The sequence below is a fragment of the Photinus pyralis genome, unplaced genomic scaffold (assembly GCF_008802855.1).
Source record: "Photinus pyralis isolate 1611_PpyrPB1 unplaced genomic scaffold, Ppyr1.3 Ppyr1.4_LG5, whole genome shotgun sequence".
Taxonomy (NCBI): Eukaryota; Metazoa; Arthropoda; class Insecta; order Coleoptera; family Lampyridae; genus Photinus; species Photinus pyralis.
Genome location: NW_022170596.1, coordinates 14375051 through 14400372, shown reverse-complemented (window position 1 = coordinate 14400372; position 25322 = coordinate 14375051). Strand labels below are relative to the sequence as shown.

Here is a 25322-nt window from a genome sequence, read left to right as displayed (position 1 = left end):
AAAGGTTCTATAAAATTGCAAACATTTGCACTTATTTATTTCGATTTAACATTCTGCAAACACAACTGCAAATAGGAAACTCGGTCTACTACCAAAACTCTTTCAAATTACATACTTTGGCGCAGTAATAAAGTGCACCGAATTCGTTACTTGATTACTTAAATTATTAGTGGAACATGCTAAGGAACTAACATCTTTTTGAATACCGCCAAACATAATTAATTCCGATTTTCCAGCGACTAAAGAATACAGCACTGTCTCTTCCGGTCCCTGACACAAAGCGCCATTGTTCTTCAGTGGCAACCAGGTTACGTATGGCTTTTCGTCTAACGCATGTGAGATATCTAGCACGTACATCCCTAAAACGTTACGTTTCTGTTTCTTAGGCGATGGGGTACTCCACGATTGATTAATCTCTATCATTTGCTTTTTAAGTTTTTCTTCAAGTCGACGTAAATTTTCCAGTCGCCTTTCGCGTCGATGGTCTACTTTTGATGTACTATTTTCGTTGGTATTAAATGCTGATAAACTAATTCCAGGACTAGGAGGATTACTTACTACCTGCAAAGTTAAAAAGTGTTACACCCGCACAAAAACACCAAAAACTTACATTAGGCGACGGTGGTTTATTACTTTGGCTGCTAGCGTGGCTCGGACCCGGTTGCGGTTCTTCATCTGATACAACACGCCGAACCGGAAATGTCCCTCGTTTACCATTTACATTTTCATCCTTATCTACTTGTTTAGCTTTACGCTCTAATCTTTTTTCTGGCTCGTTCTCCCCTCGCATCCAGACTACTTTCGAATAATAAACCATGTGTGGTGTGTAATTTTGCCGACTTCGACTTAGTACTATGATCTTATCACCTACCTAAATACAACAAAGGGGCGGTCAAACGCCATTGAAAGTTATGAAAATGCCATACTTTACAAACTGGGATGCACCATAAATTGGGGGGCGCATCACCGGAATTTCGTACTTCAACTGGCAACCAAGTCCATAAATCGCCTGTCATTTTCAACACCCATACATCCGAATAATATATAGCTGTACCGCCAGTTCCGCCCATAATTAGTAAATGTTCATCATCTAACATTGTTTGCGATTGTCCATAGCGCTGAACTGGCTTTTTATGTTCTGCGTTAAAAAAAAATTTTTAAAAAGGCGTACGCATTTTTTAGTATAAAGCTGAATTTCTTCTCTTTTTTCAAGAAACTTTTACAAGAAATACTTTTTCAACCCAGATTTTTGTTTCTTTTGAATTTAAGACACTCTTTCCCCAACAACAAATAATTTTTGTATTATTTTACTTAGACAGATGTGCCCTTTTTGACTCCAATTTTTTACTTTTTTGTAGGCTCACAACTTTCAAAAAACAAAAAATTTTAAAAATATGACGTAAGGCAATTTATTTAGATAGAATATTTCAATTTACATTAAAAAAGTGTATAGGGAATTATAAATATGTAGTTACCATTAAATTATAAATTGTACATAAATGTTATAGAAGAGTTGTGGAGACCAAACATGTTAATATTTTAGCATTATAAACACACACACAAAAATATTAACATGTTCTGTCTCCGCAACTCTTCTATAACATTTATGTACAATTTATAATTTAACGGTAACAATTTATAATTCCCTATACACTTTTTTAATGTAAAGTTTCCAGTTCGGCCTGAGGATGACTTATTGTTGAAATCGATCGCCGTTAGAAATAATGAAAACTGTTTGAGTCTTGAATCATTTCATTATTTTCCAATAAGCAATCGCTCATCCTTCATCAAAAAAGTTTCAATTTAAGTTTAGTTTTTTTTATCTTTTAGATCGACTTTTTATGTTTTTTTTTTGTATATGAAGATATTAGAGACAAGAACAAACCCTCATCAGCACCTTTTAAATAAATTACAAAAAAAATCCTTAGTGGAACCTCGTTGGACCGATTTTCATCAAAAAACTAAATGATCCAAAGACGTTTTAAACCGTTTTTTTATCATTTGTATTTTTGTAATGTTTTAGCCTAACGCTGCAAATGTTCTTGATGAAATTGAAAAATGCATTTTAAACTAAATATTTTTGTATTTTTAGATTTTTTGTTTCGACATTCGGAAGTATATTTTAATCAAAACATACGAAAGATATGGACCTAAACAAAGTAATCATATCTTTTAGAATGAATTTTTGCATGTTTTCTTTTTGTATTGATTTTCTTCATTATGCACAAAAAGCATTTAGCTCTGATTAACGTATTTTCCTTATATGCGCTTATTTTTTCAATAGTCCTGACCGAGGTCCTGACTGTTGACTGATAATCCTAATAAGGCTTGCAATGTCTGTGTTAAAATGTAAGTCCTGTACCTGGCACACTCCCCTTACTGCACAGTCGGCATTTAAGCGCCTGCAACATTTATCTTGGTCGTGTTTAGAACTGTAAAGATAGGTCAACAGCCGATTGATCTTGCAACATTATGTACGTCCACCTTACACGACGCTGATGTAGACTTGTGTTGACTAAAGTCCAGTGTTTCTCAACGGGGGCCATGACGTATTTCTCGGGGGCCACAAACGAAAGACAGAATATTGGTAGGCCACGGAAACTTTTCAGTGGGTCACGAAAATTCACTTCTACAATATCTTACTGAAATATTAAAATGAAATAATTTCCCAAAAATGGCCAGTACAAAAATTATACCACAATAACCTTGTGCTTTCTTAGATTATTAATAATTGTCCTATAATGGGGGCAGAGCTGTCACAAATCGTTTAAAAAACGATTTAAATCAAAGATCAAAGATGCATTTCATTTTAACAAATGATTTAAATCAAAGATACTTTTGTCAATAAGAAAGTATTTAGATAATAAATCATTTTGAGATTTAAATATTTTTTGTGATTTAAATCTTTTTAGAAAGTATTTAAGATACTTTCAATGTATTTAATTCATTCAAAAAGGTTTAAATCTAATTTTGTTAATTTAAATCACGTATAAAGATTTAAATAATGTAATGATGTAATGATTTAAATCTTTTCCGATGATTTAATCGTTTTGTGACAAAAGGTTTGTAAAGGATTTAAATTCAATAAAACTGATTGGTCTGATGATCTTGCTCGAAACCCATTCATCAATATACTTACCATTTCTACCGTATTTTATTGTTATTATTTATTAAATTAAAATATGTACCTATTTTTTTGCGAAAGAACTTTTAAAAAACCAAGACATCGTCAATCTCAGTAGGTATACTCGATTTTGTAATAAATACATATAAACGTCTACCGAAATAAAACCCGGGTTAATTAGCTTAGTCAGGTTGAAATAAATCAAGAGAATTTGTTAGTATGTATTAATTAAATCGTCTCTAAAAGATTTAAATCACTCGGAAACGATTTAAATCTTTTCGAAAGTATTTAAATCTTTTTAAAAGATTTAAATCATTTTTTAAGTTCAAAATCAAAGATAGTTTTCATGAAGATTTAAATCTTAAATCAAAAATCATTTTCCGTAAAAAGATTTAAGATCAAATGATTTAAATCGAAAAAAGTATTTAAATCATAAAAAAGATTTAAATCTTATTAAAAGTGACAGCTCTGAATGGGGGTTTACAGTGTAGTTGAATTCCGCAGTTCTAATTTAATAAGCGTGTACCTGAAACCATAAAACATTTTTTTGGACAGTAAAAGTTTATTTAAAAATAGAGGCTGATTAGCAAAAAAATAATGAACATGTGCGGTTTTAAAGGTTTATTCAAAACGATATGATTGTGGCGGGCTCTGTGACGTAATAAGCCCGACCAATCAGCTCCTAGAACCATTCAGATGACATAACGACTTGGCAATATTGCAGGAGAATGGCATTTATAACTTGCGTCATCTGTCACAGGCACTTGTCACTTTCGTGCTAGATGCAGTTAAACATCCCTCTCAAAACGTCAAATGTGACAAACGTCAGACCCTCGCGTAAGGTTGCCAGCTCACTTCTACGTGATTGGTTGTAGGTTTGTGACGTATTTAGTCTGAAGCGTTTCAAATTCGGACTAAAAACACAGCTTTTCAATAATTTATTTTGGGGTTATTTTACTCGCAAATAAAAATTGAGGACACACGGGTCTTTTTATTTTTAATGTAGGTACTTTGTGGATCAGAAATAAAAAATGAAGGCGGGATGAGCCCATTGGAATTTTATTCTGTTGGGCAATAAATCGTATTATTATTATTATTATTATCCTTGCTTGTGCTATCTCAGTGTACCTTTCCTAGAAAGCAATAAATCCTAATCACAACTTTAATTGTTTATAAATGGCAAACGCCCAATGCAATTGATAGAAACAATACCGGAAAATGTTTGTTATTTTTTTCTAACACGACTAACACCCCTCTATCGCCTACCGGATTATTTTTCTGTAGAGATTAGTTTTTCTACTACTTTCAAAGTTGCATTTTTGTTTAAATCAGCGTCAAAACAAAATGACCTTGAAAATGGTTTCTTGATAACTAAAAAATAACTCAAATTATTTTTTATCTAAATTTTCAAGTGTTACAATATTGAACTGCCACATTTAATGGTCTACATTCTATAGATTTTTGTGCAGTCTGAGAAAGAGGTAAATGAGTACAAAGCAACTAAAATTTCAAAATTTTCTCGGAGTATGACGGGGGGGCGGGGTCCATATCCCCGGGTCTAACGCGGAGGGGGGCCACAAAGATAAATAACATTTACAAGTAGGCCACCAGTAAAAAAAGGTTGAGAAACACTGGACTAAACAACTGATAATTTATGTCTACCTCGCTACAACTAAAAATATTTTAATGTGCACGTGTTTACTCAAATTTTTTGTTATTAAAATTTGTTGACAATAATCTTTGACTGTTATCATTCAAAGTGTTTTTGTAAGTACTTTCGTTTTTAGCGCACTTTTTAAGAATGAAAAAAAAGGTGCTATTGTTTGCGTTTTGTCCGCCCGTCCGTCCGTGTGCCCGTTTGTCCAGACCCACATCTGAGGTTTTAAACTACTTTTAGGGGATGATTCTAGAGTCCTGGAATTTTTTGTGATATGTAGCCTATAGCTTGGACGTGTGCCAGACGGTCATCAAATTTCGCTGTCTGAAGGAGGGGCCCCCCATGAATTATTACTTGAGATGCTGTTGTTGAATGTAAAACGTGCATAACTTTTACATGCAACAACCAACTGGTCTCAGTGGTGCCTTTAGTGGTCCCAAATAAAATTTTTGAAAGTGGGGGGCGGACCAGGGGTGACCACATGTTTTACCCTTCATGCTATTCTAAGGAAAGGTCTCACCGAAATGTATTGGTTTGTACAAACTATAACTTTCCAGCGCCACTCCTTTCCGAGATCAGTAGGTGGACGGGAGGAGGAGGGAGAGGGTAGAAATTAATTTTATGTTTCATGGTATTCCAATCTTGATTCCAATTAAAGGTCTCAACAAAAGGAACTGTTTTCTACCGCCCTACTTTCTGCCTCCTCAAAAGAGGGGATTGTGTGGGGGAGGGGGCTGGTTTTATCCTTCATTGTCCTCTAATGAAAGGTCTTAACGAAAGGAATTAATTTTTACCAACTATAGTCTCCTCCTAGACTCCTTATCGTGATCGGATATAGCTAAATAATTCCTTATATCTCAAGAATATACTGTTGGAAGATGGTACTCACAAAGGGCGATTGGGACGTCTGGAAGAAATTAGTGAGGCAGTTAGAACCATCCTGATGGAACCAGAAGTTTTCTCCACCAAGTTCTGGTAGCAGAAATTCTCATATCATTATTCCATGTTGTTCTCCATTATTAGTAACTGCATTATCCAGGCAATCTTGAAACAAGCGAGGAAACATGTATAAATTCTGCATCAAAATAGCTTAGTGAATACTTGGGTTATAAGGTAGCAGCATGCTATGTTTAGTGATGTTTACCTTCTTGGTAGACGATTAATGGTAAGGGGGTTCTTTACACATAAACATTTAAAGGCCGCCTGGCATACATTCAAAATCTACGCTATATAATGCAAGAAGAAACAATTCTCCGAAGTATGGCACTTCCCTTTTGTAGATACCTTGCTCCGAAATTTTCGAGATATCCACAATAACATTTTCCAGTAGATGTGTCTCGTCTTCTAGACGATTCAACCACAAACCGTTTTCAAGATCTTAGCTCTTAAATTTTTGACATTAGCAATAGATATATTTCTTCCAGGCGTCCCAATCGCCCTTTGTGAGTACCCTTCTCCGACATACCGCTCTTGAGATAAAAGGAATTATAACTGATCATGATAAGGGGTCGAGGAGGTGGATTATGGTTAGTAAAAATTAATTCCATGAAGGATCAAACCGTCCCCCCAAACCCCTTATTTTGATAAGGGGTAAGAAAGAGAGAATCAATCCATACCCCCCCCCCCCCCAAATAACCCACTGTCCACAAAATGAGTCTTGCATGAAAATTATGATTTGTAGATACCAATCACAGTTCAATGAGACCTTTCATGAATCCATGAAGACTAGAACAATTGTTCACCCCCTTTCCCCCATATGTTCAAAAGTTTTACTTGGCCCCACTAAAGGCATGCATGTAGAATCTGAGAGTAATTGGTCGTCGCATGTAAAAGTTATGCACATTTTAATTTTAAAGACATCACCTTAAAGGTAACGGCAGGATTCTACGACATGGCTTGCCGTGTTCATTTTAATTGGACTAGGTAAAAACAAAGAACACTAACTAAAAAAACGAAACCTCTAAACAAATATACGGCCGCAACGCGCGAGACTGCATTACCTGCTCTTTGTTTACACAGGTTTCGGAATCTTAGAACTTGAATTGCGACATCTAACTGCTAAAAAGTGGTATGCTTTGAGTTGTGATATTGCAAGTCTTTTTAGGATTGTCAGTCAACGCTTCTGACACAAGCAAAATAATCTGAAGAAAGTATGTAGCAGTTTTTTGGTGCCATTTTAAAAATTGAAATATAAAGAATGTTTTGAAGAAACACTAATTTGGTAGTTGTTTTTTACAGAAGTGTGGAAGGGCCATATAAGTTATTATTTTACTACCTAATTTGCAGATTTAACAGTAAATACACATATTTATCTGGGTACTTGAAAGAGTTGTCATATCTCTCAGGGAATTTATAAATCTATCTGGAAATTAATGTAGAGGTTATTGAATGATGAACTGCGTAGATTGTCTGAAAGTTAAGCTTCCGATTCTGTCGAAAATTGACTCACAGTTTATGACATGCCTTAGTTTTTATTAATTTATTCTAAATCTATGTAACATGTGGAGAAAATTTAATATTAAGAAACCACATTCCTACATCAAATAATTTGTGAAGTAGGTATAGGTAATTAAGTTTTTCCGACACTTTTGAAAAAGTAGCTTTCACAACATGCCTTATAATAGCGCAGATCAATTATTTTCAATATTTGGAGTCATAATAGAACTCCGCGTAAACATTGATTCACCTTATGTTTCAAAATGAATCAAAAAGTCATCCGAGTTATCATTGTTGAGAACCACATCCCCTATGTTGCATTGTTTTCCCTTACTTTGATAATTTTATAGAAAATAATATCGACATAATAGTTACCATCTGTAGTCTCTTGCTTATACCAAGTCCATGTCTCAAGATTCAGCTTCCAAATATCATTAGACTTTGTTGAATGAACAACATTACTTGCTCTTTGTAATCCCCCAAATATGACCATCCATTTACCATGAACCGAAACAGAATGCCCTGCAGTCGGTGGTGGCGTATTCTCCGTGACGATATAATTCCACTGATTAGCAGTTATATCGTATATGTGCAGTTCATTGAATAGATGCCAGGTCTGATGTAACGGATATGATGCCGGGTGCGTCCATCCGCCGAATAAAACTGCGAACAATAATAATTATGGTTGAAAATCAGACGAGAAACCGCTCACCTAACGAATCTTTATAGCACACCATACTGCAACACGCTTTCGGTGACGGATATGTACCCATAGTAAGTGGCCTAACCCACTGTCGCTTTGACAAATCTAATCGCCATAGGTCGTTAAAGGTTGTCATCGAACATGTGCAACCGCCGAACACGTACATGGAATTATCGTGAATTACTGCTGCGTGTGAATATCTTTTGGTGATCGTTGGGGCCATAGCAACTGGGGTTACTGACTGCCATGCTATGGCATACTCAGAGATCGCTCTATCGAAGTTTCTTTGTCTGGTTTTTGCGACATCTGAAATAAGAAAAAACCCTCTCAAACAAAGAAAAAACTCTCCTGTACTAATTATAGAATCTGATTAAGCGGAATTCTTACTTAGAACGCATCTTCGCCATCGTTTTGAGACTTGTAGACAATCGTGAAGATCTTTATATGGAGGAATTAAACTTAAAATGAATTCTAATACTTCTTCAGGTAAATCTTCTATGGTACAAACATTTTTATTACACGCGTCTAAACTCATTTTTAGAAAACACTGGAATTTTGAAATTTAAACTTGATGTACACAATAATATGACAGTTCGATGTACTCTTTGACAATCATGCATACCAACCTTCGGAGGATGAATTTAAACACCGACTGGAACGACGTGGTGGAATTTGGCAATCAGTCAGTAAGCGGCGATTACTCAGTCGGTTTAACAGCGTTATCGTGTTTCGCGCGCGATATTTGATTTATTTATAACCTTTCCTAAAACTTTAAAATTGATTGTAAGCTAATTCTAATGAAGTAAGTTGAATATTCCCAGTGCCGGTCTTATTGTGATACCTTGTGATGTTTAATCGTTAATTTATAAAGTGTGTCAATAGTAGAATACGAAAATATCAATTTGTAACCTCAAAAAAAACTTATTTTTAAGAAGAACTTTTAAAATGTCCCTTTTAGTGCATCTAGGATCTGCTGTAGATCACATCAAACAACTTAAACTAGTACTAGCTGAAAGAATCAGCTTTTCGACAACACAGAAGGTTGAATCGTTGTAAATTGTGTCGATGCCGTTCCACTCATTTTATGCTTTGCAGGTTGTTGTGGTCTCGGTGGCAGTTAGTCTGGGACTTTTAGGTATTGCTCGTTCAATGAAACGTAAAAAGCAGACAGTCGATCCAACCAAATACAGACGACAGTTGGGCAGAAGGTTAAGGTCTTCGGGCGTTAGGAGTCCCAACGGAGGTAAATTTTAATGTTTGTGGCCAGTCTGACAGGTTTGTGTATGTATAGGCTAGCTTAGAAGTTACATTTAGCAAGTAACGGTAATGGTATTATTTATATCTTTGCTTACTATTCTGAAAAGTACTTTCAGACCACATGTACAAAATGAGAAATGAGAATGGCATAAAGAAGGACGAGTTACTCTTGACTTGTCTAATCATCCTGTGTAGCAGAGAATATTTATTATAGGATTTAGTTTTTTGATAGATTATGCATCTTTCTATACTGCTAGCTCTGTTTTTCTCCTATTCTGTTCGTCCTCTTGTAGGTATTCTTATTACCAATTGAATATGAATAGTATATGGTATAAATGTAAGTTTGTCCCATTAGATTAGTAGCTTGTATTTGTTCCCATAAGGGGTCCACGATGTGTGTTCATTCGGTTAAATTCAAATCTAATTGATAGCTAATTTATACCTCAGATTGAGAATTATACATAGGAAAGTTCCTATGATGATAGGCAACACACAATGCGGAAATCGGTTGTTCCTGCTATTCCTATTGGCCGCACAAAACATTTTTTGCCACTCAATCAAATGCTGTTTTTAAATTTAAGAGTTATCTCGCCTGCACCGGCGGATCATTTTTTTAAAATAAATTTAAGAAAATACTGCAAAAATGATTTTAGTTTAATACTCGGTTTAATAAATTAACATTCCCTGATTCTCGGATGTGAAAAGAGCGCATCCGTGACTACGCCTAAATTGTGCCCTCTGATGAGGAAGATGTTTTTATAATTTCCGCTTTATGCGAAGAAACAGAAAAAGGCCGCTTCGTTACGCTGCCGATCGCTGCTCTTCCGGCAAGTGTGCGCACTCTCATTTAAAACTATGTTTTAAAATAAATCCGTTCCGCTGCGCTTCGCTCTAGTGAGCGGTACCCTTTAAGGTACCTTCATACAGGGTGTTCCATTTAAGCTGTGTAAAAAAATTTTGTTTTCCAATAAATCGATGGTTCCCAAAATTGAATTTCCTTTTTATTTATTTTTTCGGGGAATCATTTTGAAATGTGCTATTCTAACTACTTATTTTGGTTTATTTTTAGACTCAATGTGCAGTACATTTAAACAGATAAATGCTCTAAAAATACATTTATGATACGCATTTAGAAAACTAATTATGGGGGCGTTATTTAATGTTTAAAAATTCCTCAAGTACAAAATTTCGTCCAGATCGGAATTTTTTTGCTTCGCCACCCATTCAAATGTTTATAAAAAATCATAAAGGGCATACCCAAAAAGATGTATAAAGCAAATTTTGTCCTTCTAGCTGGTTCCTGAGACAAAAATAGAGAAGTAACGTTAATTTGTTTGTTTTTTCCTGTAAAACATCAACATCGCTGGTTACACACAAATACTCAAAACAAGAAAGTTAAACAATTTTTCTGATTTCCTTGCAAGTGTTAGTAGTTTTTTGTTTTTTAATACAAAATCATAGATATCTTATTTGTGATTTTGTCATATTTAAAAATGAAGGTGTTATTAGGTGCTTAAAAAGGAATCGTTTGACCTATTTGAAAAGTATTACCTAAATTGAAATTTATTGTTCTGCCGGAATTATAGTCGCGCCCGCCGGGGGCCGGAGAGCGCGATGTAAAACCTGAGACTCCGGATGAATGCCCGGCATCTGGCAACCCTGGCTAGAACTCGAACACCTTTAAGATCTTCCTCTAACCCATCGAGTCAAGATGTTTTGCCATTTGTACAAAGAAATCGATGAAGAAGGTTTTGCACTAGCAATGTAACCAGAAAGAGAGAGGGAGATAGATTTTTCTTGCATTGACATATATTGGTTTCCTTGTGCATCTCACAAGATTTAAATAATTTATTTTATATCCTAAGAGAAGTTCTTATTGAGAGTTTGCAGAACGACTTCCAGTCTATTTAAGTATTTTTACAACAGGTTTCAATGGTATGATGGTACCACGAACTTATAAATTAAGATGGATTGCTGATCAAATAGTTGCATAGAGGTAGAAATGGCCCTAGCATGGGCGCCGCCATGATGTGCACGTTTTAGTTATTTTCTAGGGGAATTTTCCTAGTGCTCAAGTTTTGAGACTATTGCAGTCTTGGAAAATGACATGTGTCACAGTAATTTAGAGGTTAATGTTGGGTTAACGCTTGTTTATTGGTTGATTTGAATTTCGCGCCCTGTGAGTGCACATCATGGCGGCCCCCATGTAGGTGTCATTTGTTAATTCAGCATTAGCAGTCCATCTTAATTTATAAGTTCGTGGATGGTACTTACCCATCAAAATAAACTATATAAGAATTTCCATTGTCTATCCTCGATATCGCCGATGCCTATTCCCAGCTTTCGAATTACCTACGTCATCGAATAAAAAATTAATACGTGTATATCCGTAAATCTTTGTTGACGAGTGTAAGTGTATAAACACAACACACAATAAAATATTATTATTTAAAAAAAAAATGTCTAGAGGGAATTCTAAGATGTAGTTGAATGTCTAGAGATATCCGGAGGATGTCCGGTGGATATCCGCGGATCTACGTACGAAATGGAAGTTTGGTGTACAAAATTTTGTCTGTGATTTCACCTTGACATTAGGTTTCCAATTTTGAAATCTGGCTCTATTTATCTTCACTACAAGGGAAAGTTTCCGAACTCTGATTGGCCTAATGGGCCTCCTTAATCATTAATTATAGTATATTATACCATAGATATTTTGTGCATTCCCGATTCATCCTTCATATCTATGGGGGTTTTGGATTACCTAACAGTTTTTGTATGCATGGCTCACTTCAAAAACAATCATTGTGGTAAATCAAGCATTACCGCACGTATGCTTGAAAATATCCATTTAAGCAAGGTGTGAATTTATACTTTCTCTTTCAGTTGCTCGTTGATGATGGCAGCTTTGTTGTTGAAACGCGTTCGGTCTATTGTATTTCGAATCGCTACACCTAAATCCTCATGTACTGATAATTTGCAAACAAATAGGATACGCTCTTGATTCTCACTCATTTTACTGACAAACCATAAAACACGTTTATCTAAAAAATATTACACTGTCTTTTAAAAGCATAGGTTCCCCGAAAAACGAAAAGACGCAAAAACAATTTTTTTAATGTACTTTAATTTTATGGACAAGCTCCTCCCCTCGCTCTTCACCCTCCAGAAGGGTTTGGTACTAATTTGTACCATAGGGACACCATCCATTCTAGAAAACGTGTAATCAAGGTAACTTATTCATTTTGATTTGTACTTTAATAACGATCGGCTCCCTTTAAGAAATTGCATTAAATGTTATTGAAAGTAAAAAAGGATTTGATTTTTGTAAAGAATGGAGCAAAACTGTATCGTATTAAATCATTATGTTTGAACCCATTTAGCGGAATGTTGATTTCTTTCTTTTGAACTTGCATTGTCAGTTAAAGTGAGAATATTGTTGGTTGGTTGATTTGGGAATTGCAAAAGTGGTAACGTTGGAGTTGCTGAATGCTCTTTGATAAATTATTTATGACAATTCCGTTATTCCTCTCCTCTTGAAATCAAAAAAATAAACCACAAGATCTACGACACATCAAAAAAGTTTAACGAAATCGGTGAAGGCACTCCGAAATTCATGTTCGTGACGCTTGTTAAAGTTGATTTCTTAGAAGAACAATCTCGGAACTACCTACCAATACTAATTATTCAATTAATAAAGCTAAGGCACTACGTCTGGGTTAACAATTACGACCTTTATCGTGACCATTACGTAAAATATAAGTCAAGTTCACAGAGCGGTGCATCACGAAAGGCATCATACGTAACGTACACATTACGTTTATTGGGTAATTGTTCTCTTTAATTGAACAATGTTTTATGGAGTAATATAATTATAGGGGGGAACATAAAAGTTGTAACTCTTACCGGATGAGTTAATAGGCCAAGGTTTTCCGATTTTGAATTTTTACTTTATTTGCGATGTAATGACAAGTATATTTAAATAATTATGCTCAGACATTTCAATTAATCTACTTACACATTTTGTGCATTTACCTACCTATTTTAGCGATATAATCTTCCGACTTTTAGAATACGATGAAGAAAAAGAGGGAGCATTTTAGAGCGTTTTTTGAAAAAAAGTAGCACTTTGGCTGTTCGGTCGGTCGGCTGCAAAGGTTTTTTAAGTATAACTCTCGACGGAATTGGTTTCTACTAACACAGATTGACAGGTATCTCAACAGATATACTTGTTGTATATGTCTGTGCTAGTAGATACCTAATCGTCAGAGATAGTTTTCCGACAAGATGAATTTTTCTTGTTTTATAGCCAATAGTAGACATTTCCCATTTTCCAATCGTTTCCAAAATCTTCTCAGCTCTCGAGACCATTTCAAGGAATATCTGTTTCAAACTTCATATCAACGAAAACCTTGTTTACAATGTTCGAAAAAATTAAACAAATGGAGCTGTATATTGGAACTTTGTCGGCAAACCTCTTCGATAGATTATTCGGTAAATCACTGCACGTAGTTTTTTTTTGAGCAGCTAGTCCGTGTGTTTATGGATTGTGGCAAGCAAGATTTTTAACTACCACAGGAGTAGACGGCCAACTATACTTGAAGATTCTAAATGTTTTTTTTGCATTAACGTAAAAGGAGAAATTTCGACCACGCAAACAGCAAGATGGTGCCCTTTAATTTTATGACTGTTTTTTGCAAATGCGGGCATTTAAAACAAATTCGTTTTTAAATTTTGCAAGTTCCGAGGACATAAGTTAATCCCTTTTGTTGTTTTACGAATAAGTAGTTTCACAACGGAAGTTAATAGTCATTCTTGGCAGCGTAAAATACCACACTGATACGTTTAATTGATTTGTCCTCGACCGCGTACGATGATATATTACGCGAGGAAAAAGGTTACACTAATAATATTATTATACGACACTAATAATATTAACTAATATGTGAATGTTAATTTTAAGGTAAACTCGAGGGCGAACCTTTCATTAAACTTCCACCTAGCTATCTAAAAGGTCGTGTTTTTGCAATTTTTGTTTTTTATCAAAATTGCAAATTATAATCGATCGAAATGCCCTGTATATTGTATATAGCACATAATTATGTTTGTAAACTGACTGTGTCTTTTCTTTGTTTTCAGATGTAATTAGTTTAGCGAGTAGTGGTAGAAAAAGCCTAAGCTATAGCACGTATAGTGACAAACGGCACAATTCTGTAGCTGCTGTCGGGAGTGAAAAGGGTGCTGGTAGTGTAGCTAGCGGAGGAAGTCTTATTGCTGGCGACGGCGGTGTAACCACGCATCTTTCACCTCAACAGCTGGGAGTTATGGGTGAGTGAGTTATGCATGCATCATACGTGTTTTATGTTTTGTTCGGAGTTTGGATTTGTACCAAATTTGTTTCTTAATGATAAACAACCGAATTTTCACCTCGGTAAAATGAGCTCCACGATCCACGTAAAGGTCGTTCGCTTTCATGATCTTAACTAGGTACTCCATGGGAGTAAGAAGGAAATGTAACGTGAAATGTGAATTCCTATATATACTATATTTCACTGAAATTGGGTTTTTGTATAATAACTTCCATAAATCAAGCGAGTTGTGCAAACTGGCAGTCAAATTAGATTTATTGAATGCGTAGATGAATTAGGGAAACCTCTCAAGCATAGGTAAAGGTCGAATAAAAAAATCGAACTTCGGCGTGGGTTAATATTTTCAACATTTTATGTAAATAGAGAAGAAACGATTAACGGTTCTTAATCATTACATATTAGATAATCCTTAAAAGTTATGTGTAGGCCGCGACCATTACCATTTAAGGCGAGGTATTTATACAAGACGAGGATCGTAATCGAAAACGAAAGACAAACGACATTGCATGTTACGCTTAAAGAAGCTGAACGAACGTTAAACTTGAGCAGACGCGCTCTTCAAATCTGAAGTGACTCATAAAAGTAAGATGGAGAATTCTGGGACTTTGAATGTGATGATGAGTCACTTCATTTTACGAAATGAGGAATTAAACTGCAATTTTCGTTCATAGTTTATAGTAATAGATCAATTGCAACAGTCTTCTCTGTGGGGCGAAAATATCGCGATTGTTTAAACTTAGATAAGAGCCATCGGGGGTTAATGTAGCACCGAGGAGTAAATGAAAATTATATTCATATACAACCGGGGGGTAGGGGGGGGGGGGGTTTTCTAATACTAGGGAATTTTCGCCGTAATTTTCATAATATCCCCAATGCTTACGTACAATACATTTTCATTCGGTTTAATGCGTATACAACCGTTTGAATGAGGATTTTAATTTTAAATACTTCATTGATACCTGATTTCAATTGATTTATTATTATTTTTTTTATTTATTATCCCTCTCGGTTCTGGGCACCTTCCGTTTTTTCTATTATAAGGTACTTTTACTATTTTCTTCATAATGCCCCCCCCCCCCCCCCCCCCTCTCCCCCCCCCATGTACCTACGTAGTTTCAGTTGTAATATGAATACTACACCTTTGATTTTCGTGTATGATACATTTATTGAAAGATTTGATGACATCGGCGTTTTCGTGTCGTGGATTTTGAAATATCCCCCCAGAGAGTGGGTACTTTTTTTGAAAATGTCACGAGAGCTCTCAGAGATACCTTACAGCATGGGGAACTAGCACAGAGTTGTCACGAAAATTCTAATTTTACGGAATCCCCCCACAATGTGCGTGGATTTCATTCGTAGGTGTGAGGAATACCACAGATTTTCATGTTCACTGTAAGAAAGGAGAAGCGGGGTTTTTTGTTCCGGGGGGGGGGGGTTCCATTTCATCCCCCCCAGACCCCCTAGCTCTGTCATTTTGAGTCATGAGTTTAAAAAGTGGTAGGTACTTTTTCAAAGTGGCGCGAGAGGCCTCAGGGTTAACGTACGTACTGCAGGGAAACGAAACACGGGGGGGGGGGGGCATTGAAAAATCTCCAGGGAAAGGAAATTCTATTAGNGGGGGGGGGGGGGCATTGAATAATCTCCAGTGAAAGGAAATTCTATTAGGGATTTTATGGGATAAAAAACTTGTCTTTCTCAACGTTTACACATTACTTTAATTAGCAATGAAATGCAAACTCGCGCAGTTTATCAATGAAATTCTATTAGTGATTTTTCGTATTTTCCCATGTTCCCTTCCAATGTACCTACGTAGATTTCATTCGTATGAATATACAACTGATTCCCTGAGGGTGTGGGGGTATGGAAACCCCCCACAAAAAGAAAATCCCTAGCGGGAAACTACTTTACATTTTTGGTGTACCCCCTCTGAATTAATGTGAATTAATTTCAATTAACGTGAAATAATTTGAATTAATTTGGAATAATTTGAATTAGGGTGAATTAATTTAAATTCATGTAAATTAATTTGAAATAATGTGAATTAATCTGAATTAACGTGAATTATGAGCCGATTTTGACCAGGGTTGGTGTAACTCATAAAAATCTCGGTCTCGATCTCGGTCAAGTTTGTGAATTTAATTTTAATTTAATATTTAGGCTATAACTTTTCCTAATGGTAATCGCTTATGGCTAAACGTTAAATCGTGAGGGGGGAGGGGGTTCCTGTCGAATGCTATGCAGTACGCACGTTTAGGATACTTGGAGTTCCGGAAATCCGAGACATGCGCACAGCCACATGGTGTCATTCGATTCGGCACGTCGACGTCGGGTCCATATACGTCTAGGAGACCCGGGATGCTATTTGACGAACCGTGCAGGAGTGTCGTCAAGGACTATCGAATAGCATCGATACCGCACGTCTAGGAGACGTCTAGGAACTTTAGAAAATTGGGGGGGGGGGGGTAACGCATACCTTCATGGTATTCTAATGAAAGGTCGCATCGAAATAAATTGGTTTGCACAAACTATCACTTTCCCGTGCGAGTCTTTTCAGAGATCAGTGCGAGACGGGGCAGGGGGGGGGGGGTTAAAAATTAATTTTATCTCATTGTATTCTAATTAAAGGTCTCAACGAAAGGAACCGTTTTCTACTAACTACTGCCCTTCTTTCTGTCCTCTTATCATCTTATCAAAGTGAGGGGCGGATGGGGAGGGGAAGGGAGTAGAACTAGTTTTATCCTTCATGGTACTCTAATGAAAGGTCTCAACGAAAGGAATTGATTTCTACCAACCATAGCCCTCCTCCTCGCCCTCGTAGCGTGATCGGGTATATTCCCTTGTACCTCAAGAACGGATTGTCGGAAGAGGGTACTCACAAAGGGCGATTGAGACGTCTGCAAGAAATATATCCATTGGTGATGTCAAAACAAAAGCTATTTCGGATAAAAAAAATGCGCTTTATCTGCACAAGCATAATTTATACTTGTTTTTGTTCCTTTCGTTCCTTCATCCGCATAGTAGTTTGCAGGTGAATTTCTTGTATATTACAAAATAGAAACATCCTTGCCGATGTTTTATGTATTATATGGGATATAAGGGATGAAGGAGAACGGGAGAAAGGAACCTCAAAACTGGTCGGAATTGTCTGTTAGACGCATTGTTCCGTTAGGAGTTACCGGTGATGGCACTGTTTTAGAGTGAGGTATACCTACGCCATTTTTGGGTAAATATCATTGCTTGTATTTATGTTAGTGTACTGTATCGAACTGGCTAATAAATCAAACGATTCTTCAAATAATATTGAACTTGGAACTTCTGTAGGTAATTATATGATAGATACAAACCGATTTATAAAACGACAATAATTACGTTAATATTAATGATATTTAAATTGGCAATTTGACATCTTTTAGTTGTTCTAGAAATTGCTGGGTTAAGATCTGTAATTCGTTATAAAAAGGAAAATTAATTGCGTCCTGGTAAACAGAAGACCGTAAACTTTTAAAGAGAATCAATACTTCTTAATGGTATTTATCTTAGTGTAACGCATCGAACCGAAGTAGGTAGGTACTTAGTAAATCGAAAGAGAAACTTGTAGCTTCTGTAATTATACAGTCGATCTTTACAGGGACAAATAGGTAAACTTTTACGTTAACTAATGATGCCTAATGTCTTTTACTTTAGCAACCTTGCGCAGGGTGTCAAATATATAAGGGTGATCGATGTCATAGTTGGGATTTGTCGGTTGACCATGGCGAGGGTGCTGTTAATATGGTTGCTTCCTTCAATTATCTTAAAGTGGGTGGTGTGCTCCGAAACCGCTCGAACGAACGTGACGCAAGTTTGCCTTAAACATGTGATTGAGGAAATGTTTGGGAAAGAAGAAACCATCCACTTTGTTGTTCCGGAAGATTTCGCGTACCAGTCGATCTACGAGGTTCCCAATCCCAGGATTATCGTTACGATCAATTCATCGGTACATGAAATTCCTTCAAATGCAGGAAGGAACTTTGTAATACACGCGGAAGATTGGTACTCTTTGGAACTTGCGTTAGAGTACCTGAATCACAGTAACGTTTGGAATGGTACTTGGTCTCCAATTGGTAAATTTATGTTATTCACTTACGAAAGAAACGCCTCGCTTTTGTTTCAAACTTTATGGCGTTACAAATTGGTTCGCTCAGTGGTAGTGCTTTCGGAGGAGCGCAATGTAGTTCCGAAATTGTACACATCAAACCCTTACATCGGAGGTAACCATTGCGGGGCAAACCCCACCAAATTTGACATTCAAAGCTGTGCAGTAACACCAAGGCTGAGGGACGCGATTAAACCAATTTTGACTTCATACGGATCGTGTGAGGTGGAGTACCAATTACGATCGGCGATAGACTTTGTTGTGCGTATTGAATGGCGTGAATATGCGGAGTTAGTTATTAACATTTTGAAGGAGAGGAGCAATGTGAGTATCGTAGGATATCCTCGTGCAACAACATTTCCATTAAATAACAGAATTCGTTTCTATGCGACAACGCGATGGCCATACAACTTCTCCCCTTACCAAGAGACGAGGGTGACGGTTACAGAAAATTTCGTATGGGTTGTACCTAAACCAGACCAAATTTCGCCCCTGAAAATATATTTTGTTGTTTTTAACTGCTCGGTGTGGATATTAATGATTTCCTGCCTGCTTTTGATTAGTGTAGTTTGGTGGGCTATGTTTGGTGCCTCCAGTAGTTTCTCGCGCTATTTGCTTAACGCATTTTCCATTACCTTATGGGGCAATTACCCGTCTGTACCGAACGTAACACCACTCAAGTTTCTGTTATTACTGTACATCGTCTACAGCATTCACATACAAACTGCATACGTGTCCCTTTTGTATAAACGTCTGACAATTCCCCAATACGCCAGAGGAATTGAATCTTTACCAGAACTTGCCGATTCCGGTTTAACCATTTATGCGCAACCTCTTTTAATCCGTTCATACATGTTTCTGAAAATACCCGACTACCTTCTTTATACGAGAATACAAAATCAGCTTAAAGGCGACGTAATTATATCGAGCACCCCCTTGTATCCGGGTAAAAACTACTCCCTACTCATAACCGAAAGTACCTTCAAACAATTCCAAGTCAAAACCAAAACTATAATAACCCACAAAATAATTGACAATCATCTGACAGGACCCGTTCAGTACGCATTTATGTCGCCGAGAGGACATTACTTTACAGAAACTTTAAATCACATCATTCTCGATCTCGCGGAAAGCGGTTTGGCCGAAAAAGTCGCTCGAGACGTAAACTACCACAACAAAAAACATTTCCTCAAATTCGAGATGAATTTCGACGCAAAACCTCTCACCATAGGTCAACTTTACGGAATTTTCGTTATATGCGGCTCGCTCTTAGCTTTGTCGGTGGTAGTTTTTTGCATCGAAGTTGCTGTGGGGAAACGAATGAAGCAGAGGCAAACTGAATATAGAAATTAATATTTTTTTCCAATTTCCCTTAAATAGTGATTCGTATACCTGAGCACCCTGTACAAGTTTCCTCTTGCCACAAATATTGCCAAAATTCACCATAGCTCAGGATCTTTGAATAACTCTTATGTAAATTTGGCATTTTGCATTACTTTGAGTACGTCGTGGGACACCCTGTACTTACAGTCTGTATTAAACGAGCTATACGTTTACATCTCCGCAATTTTTAATATTATTGTAGTTTGCAATTCATAGACGTTTATATTTTTCGTGTTAACAATAACAATAGCTTTTGTTTTTACATGCACATAACTACGTAGTTATAGAATAGAATAGTCGTATAGAAGTGTATAAAGTCTACGTGTTTTATTTAATGTAATAAATAAATGGATTTTGTTTTGTTTTCAAAATGGGAATATTCACATCCACTTCTCCACTTACAATTATACCACGAGGCCAAAGTTTATTAATCAATAATAAGGCATCGACCGGCATCAGCGCAGCTAGAAACAAGTACAAATTGTGCACAACCCTTGTGCAGGTAAAGCGCTTTTTTTTTAAACACCCCTACGAAATTTCTTCCATAAATAAGAGAGTTGGCACTGCACATCCTACACAAAACCAAATTTGGAAAATGGCGCTACATTTGCTTTTATTCCAAGTGGCTATGTATCAAATTTCATTTAAATCCCTCCATAAATAAAAAAGTTGGCAAAACGAAATTTTTTAAATGCCTAATGGTTATATTTCTTCCAAACGTCCCAATCGCCCTTTGTAGGTACTTTCCTTTGACAATTCACTCTTAAGATATAAGGAATTATAACCGATCACGACAAGGGATCGGGAAGGAAGACTATGGTTAGCATAAATTAATTCCTTTCGTTGAGACCCTTCATTAGAGTACCATGAAGGATAAAACTAGTTCCACTCCCCCCCTCCTCCCTTCCCCCTTTACCCCGTAGTTTGATAATAGGACAGAAAGAAGGGCAGTAGTTTGTAGAAAACTGTTCCTTTCGTTGAGACCTTTAATTAGAATACAATGAGAGATCAAATTAATTTTTAACCCCCCCCCCCCTCCCCCTCAGGCCCCGTCGCTCACTGATCTCGAGAAAGAATCGCGCGGGAAAGTTATTGAGACCTTTCATTAGAATACCATGAAGGGTTGAACATGTGCTCCCCCCCCCCCCCATTTTCTAAAGTTTAACTTGGCACCACTAACCACGGACGCAATGCAAACAATAGCACATTTTTTTTAATTCTTAAAAAATGCGCTAAAAAAAACTGATTAAGCTATACAGTGCTATTTATTAAGCAACATGAAATGATCGTCACCCGCCGATAGTGTATCGTGTGTCCTATTTTGGTTGAGACCTCAGTTGTTTCTAAAGATAAAGAGTTCGCGACCCTCTGCCATTTTTTTGTGAAATTTTTAATACCACAAACAATTAATCTACCTACGTTTTTTTCTGAGATACAGAGTGGAAACAAAAAGTTTAACTTTTTGCGATGTTATCATATCTTACTAAGATAATAGAAAAAAGGGAAAAAGTGCCTATTTTATATACTTTTACATAGAATCCAGTGGCGTAGTCAAAAAATATGTTTGCACCACCGTTTCTGAAACCCAGGGTTGGTATTTTTTAAATGGAATACCCTGGATATCTTAACGTTAACTTTTACATTCTTTTTTCTGATCATGATATATCACAACGTATATTTTTTTTTATTTTAGCCATGAACCAAAAATAAAAACCTTATTTTTTACGGTTTTTAAATAGTAAATCATGGATTCATGGATGTTTGGTTAATTATATCCATGGTAACTAAGACCAATCAGTCCCTTGCGGTAGAACCATGTCATTTCAAAAGTTTGAAAAATGTGATGATGATAATAATAATAATAATAATAATAATATTTATTGTTGTGAATATATATTATGTATTTACAAACGTCATATAAATAACAAAAAGCTTAAAAATGTTTTCAGTGGCCTATCTTCATATCACCGATGTCTGTGTCACTTAAAAACTCATCTACTGTGTAATATGCTTTACACAGTAGAAAGTTTCTAACTAATTTCTTAAAAGTGTTAGAATTTTCTATTTTGCTGGTTATATGGAGATGATTATATAGTTTAAAACAAAGGTAATTTGAGCTGGACTGAGTTTTACATATTCTTTTAAAGGGTAAGTAGATGCTGTTTTTATTTCTTGTGTCGTGATGATGTATTTATGAGAATGATTTTGTATGCTTTGATATTTAAATTTATGCACGTATGTGACTGACTCTAAAATAAATAATGACGGCATAGTTAAGATTTTTAATTTAATAAATGAGTTTCTACAGTCGGCTCTATAATTGATACCACTAAGAATTCTGACAACTCTTCGCTGAATAGCAAAAAGGCGTTTACTCGCGTAAGAATTTCCCCACAGAACAATTGCATAAGACAATATACTCTGAAAATTCCCGTAATATGCACTCATTAAGACGTTACTTGAAACAGTATTCTTTAAACATTTAATAAGGTAACTCACCCTTGTCAGTTTATGATACTCATCATGTAATATATAAACATATTAAAAAAGTATAGGTTGTGATACATTAATGCAATCAGGAAAAAGAAAGAAAAAAGTTGACGTTAAGATATACATATATGGTGTTGCATTTAAAAAATACCCTCTCTTTGAGCCAAATCTTAGAAACGGTGTTCGACATTTTTTTTAGTACGCCACTGGATTCTAGGTAACGATATCTAAAATAGGCAGGTTTTTTTTCTTATACTTACTTATTAATACTATACTTCAGGTACTTACTACTCCAATACTTGTAAATTATAATTATTATATTTTTGTTAATGTTGATCATTATTATTGTTTACGATTTAGTGACATTTCTCAAGCGTACCAAAAGCCGTGTTTAAAAGTTTTTAGCTTTAAAAAAGATTCGGTCAATTCCATCTTACGATTGAAATACATTTAATCGAAAAGGGTGTGTGCATTTCCTTAGTAGCAAGATAATAAGGAATAGAAATCTGAACTTATTCAATCGTAATACCAAATATTTAATATTCCAATCAATAAAGAAGAGAAATTATAAAAAATGTTCACCGCTTGGAGTGCTTTGAATTTACATTTTCATAATGTCACCGGCGGCTTTTCCCAATCTCATTGACACGAAAAGTTTATAGCCATTACACTTTCTCTTTGAACGCTCGCCTTGTTGATTTTAGTTTAGATCCAATTTATACAACAATAATTTTAAATGAACTGGGAGATTCTGTTCACCCGCTTACATGGGAATGAGGCACTAATTCCTGCCCGCGTTATTTATGTTATTGAAGTTGAACATAGTGTAGATTGTCACGGTGTAGTTGGAGACAAATTTAATTTAACAATATAACGATTAACCTTTGCTGCTGTTAGTTTAGGGATAAATACTCTCTTATTTCATCCATCAATCAAATATCTAAGAAAATGAGACTTAGGTCTGTCATTAGAGTTCAGTTGTAATATTTAAGCTAAGTAGTAATTACAGTGTAGGTACTATTAGAAGAAAAATGTAGCTATAATTTATTAGACCTCGCTTCGTAGACGAGGATGCGTGCACTAACAGTAGACATTAGTAAGTAAAATTAAAACTGAAATTGGTACAAAGCTATAATTTTGGTTAACAATAATAAATTATGTTGGCAGTGTTGAGTTGAGAAATCCTTCACTCAATGGATGTAGCAATGTGATGTTAGAGAAAAAAACAGGGCTCGTCCGGGATTTGAACCCGGGACCTCTCGCACCCTAAGCGAAAATCATACCCCTAGACCAACGAGCCAGTTACTTTTTAATGTAACAAATTGATTGATCAGTACAATTGTACTTAATTTATGACGAAATGTGAAAAATTACCAAAATCTGGTGAATTTTTGCAATATTTATATCTCTAAATACCACTAAATTGTTACAATAGTTTTTAAACTCAAGCATATAAGCTATTTGGTCGTTACACACAATATCTACTGCAAACTGCAGTAAATAAAATATGTCTCGTATGTCCATAAAATTTAAGAAGTCGTTTTGAAGGGGAAAATAAAAAGAAGGCAGTTGTGTTCTTTCAGGTAACAAAACTGACTGCACAATTATTGGGAATTAGCGAAAAGGGTAGGTACCTATCTGAACAAATTAAGATAGGTCGATTAAATAAAGATTGCGAAAAACTATGGAAAAGTCACCACACATGTTCAAACAAAAATTAAAAGCATTTTTACTAGAGAAAGCGCTATCTAAAGTGAGCGATTTTATTGTTTAGTGTTAGTTTACCTACGTGTTTGTGTTTTTATACAACATTTATGTGTCGTTTATGTGACTTTGTCAATATCATTGTTATACCTATTGATCTGCTGACAGCAAATATATATTATTATTATTATTATTATTATTATTAATTTGGCCGGCCGGCTGGCAGCAAATACGACAAAGGGAATGCGGTACCCGCCGACAATATCTTATTGATGGTGGAGTCAAAGCTTGCTAATAGAATACTGATTTGCCACACAAAAATGCGCTGCCCCTTTCGATCTCACACGTGGACTTTGATAATTTTTATTACGAATACAACGATGTACAGTACACGAGAAAAAACAAAATTTGGAAATTGTTGGTTTCAGCAGAATGGAGCACCGGCCCACAACCGTACAAGAATACCTATCGGAAATATGTTCTATTTTTCAGGAAATTTGTCCGATAGGAAGTTTTGCACGATTTGGGCATTGTGCACGGGTGCACCATCCTGTTGAATGAAACAATTTTCAACTTTTGTGTTTTTTGTGTGCCGTACATCGTTGAATACGTAATAAAAAAATGTTACTCAATACAGTATACAGTGTGTCCCAAATCGGGTGGGATTGCATGGGTAACTTTGTTATTATTAAAGATAGAGAATTGGTTAAATGGGCAATGTTTTGCAGTTTTGGATGCTTATTTAAAATTTCCTTATGGAAATTCAAAATGTCGCATAGGTTCGACGTAAATTCAAAAAAACTAAAATTGGTCATTTCCTTGAATGTCTTATATCATCGAAAGTATAAGAGATATAAAAAAAGTGAAACTTCTTACCTCCATGGTACTCTAATCAACGGTGAAAACAGTTGATCATCATCTTGCAACCTTGAATCAAAAACTTCACAGTACCTTAAACGTCTCAAGAACATCGTGTTTGTATACCAGGTGAGCATTCTGGATGAAACGTACCTGACAGTAGCGTCAACACTACTATGTACGCAATGTAGTCATATCTAATGGGGTGT

At 35.8% G+C, this 25322-nt stretch overlaps 2 protein-coding genes and 1 non-coding gene across 3 annotated transcripts in view; 1 reads left to right on the top strand and 2 right to left on the bottom strand.

Moving 5' to 3' along the window:
• Positions 1–5: 5 nt before the first annotated feature.
• Positions 6–8548, bottom strand: LOC116172076 (F-box only protein 42-like). Its single transcript, XM_031489192.1, has 6 exons — positions 8308–8548; positions 7930–8226; positions 7593–7880; positions 927–1138; positions 611–871; positions 6–561 (listed from the first exon to the last, which is right to left on the bottom strand). The coding sequence occupies exons 1-6, from the start codon at positions 8453–8455 to the stop codon at positions 103–105; spliced, it is 1665 nt and encodes a 554-aa protein (XP_031345052.1). The 5' UTR covers positions 8456–8548; the 3' UTR covers positions 6–102.
• Positions 8549–8617: 69 nt separating this feature from the next.
• LOC116172077 (mitoguardin) overlaps positions 8618–25322 on the top strand; it is a 98960-nt gene continuing 82255 nt past the window's right edge. The window contains exons 1-3 of the mRNA XM_031489193.1: positions 8618–8961; positions 9016–9163; positions 14314–14502. Coding sequence (XP_031345053.1) covers positions 8866–8961; positions 9016–9163; positions 14314–14502 — 433 coding nt within the window. The 5' untranslated portion in view covers positions 8618–8865. The remainder of the gene's footprint in view (positions 8962–9015; positions 9164–14313; positions 14503–25322) is intronic.
• Trnap-agg lies at positions 23780–23851 on the bottom strand. Its single transcript has one exon. It is a non-coding gene; the product is annotated as a tRNA-Pro (tRNA).

What these genes read in the sequence shown, in the direction of transcription:
- LOC116172076 (XM_031489192.1), bottom strand. Translation starts at nt 8,455, where the DNA reads ATGAGTTTAGACGCGTGTAATAAAAATGTTTGTACCATAGAAGATTTA. An exon ending in ATGGCGAAGATGCGTTCTAA is followed by an intron (nt 8,227 to 8,307) that starts GTAAGAATTCCG and finishes TTCTTATTTCAG; the next exon opens with ATGTCGCAAAAACCAGACAA. An exon ending in ATAAACCACCGTCGCCTAAT is followed by an intron (nt 562 to 610) that starts GTAAGTTTTTGG and finishes TTAACTTTGCAG; the next exon opens with GTAGTAAGTAATCCTCCTAG.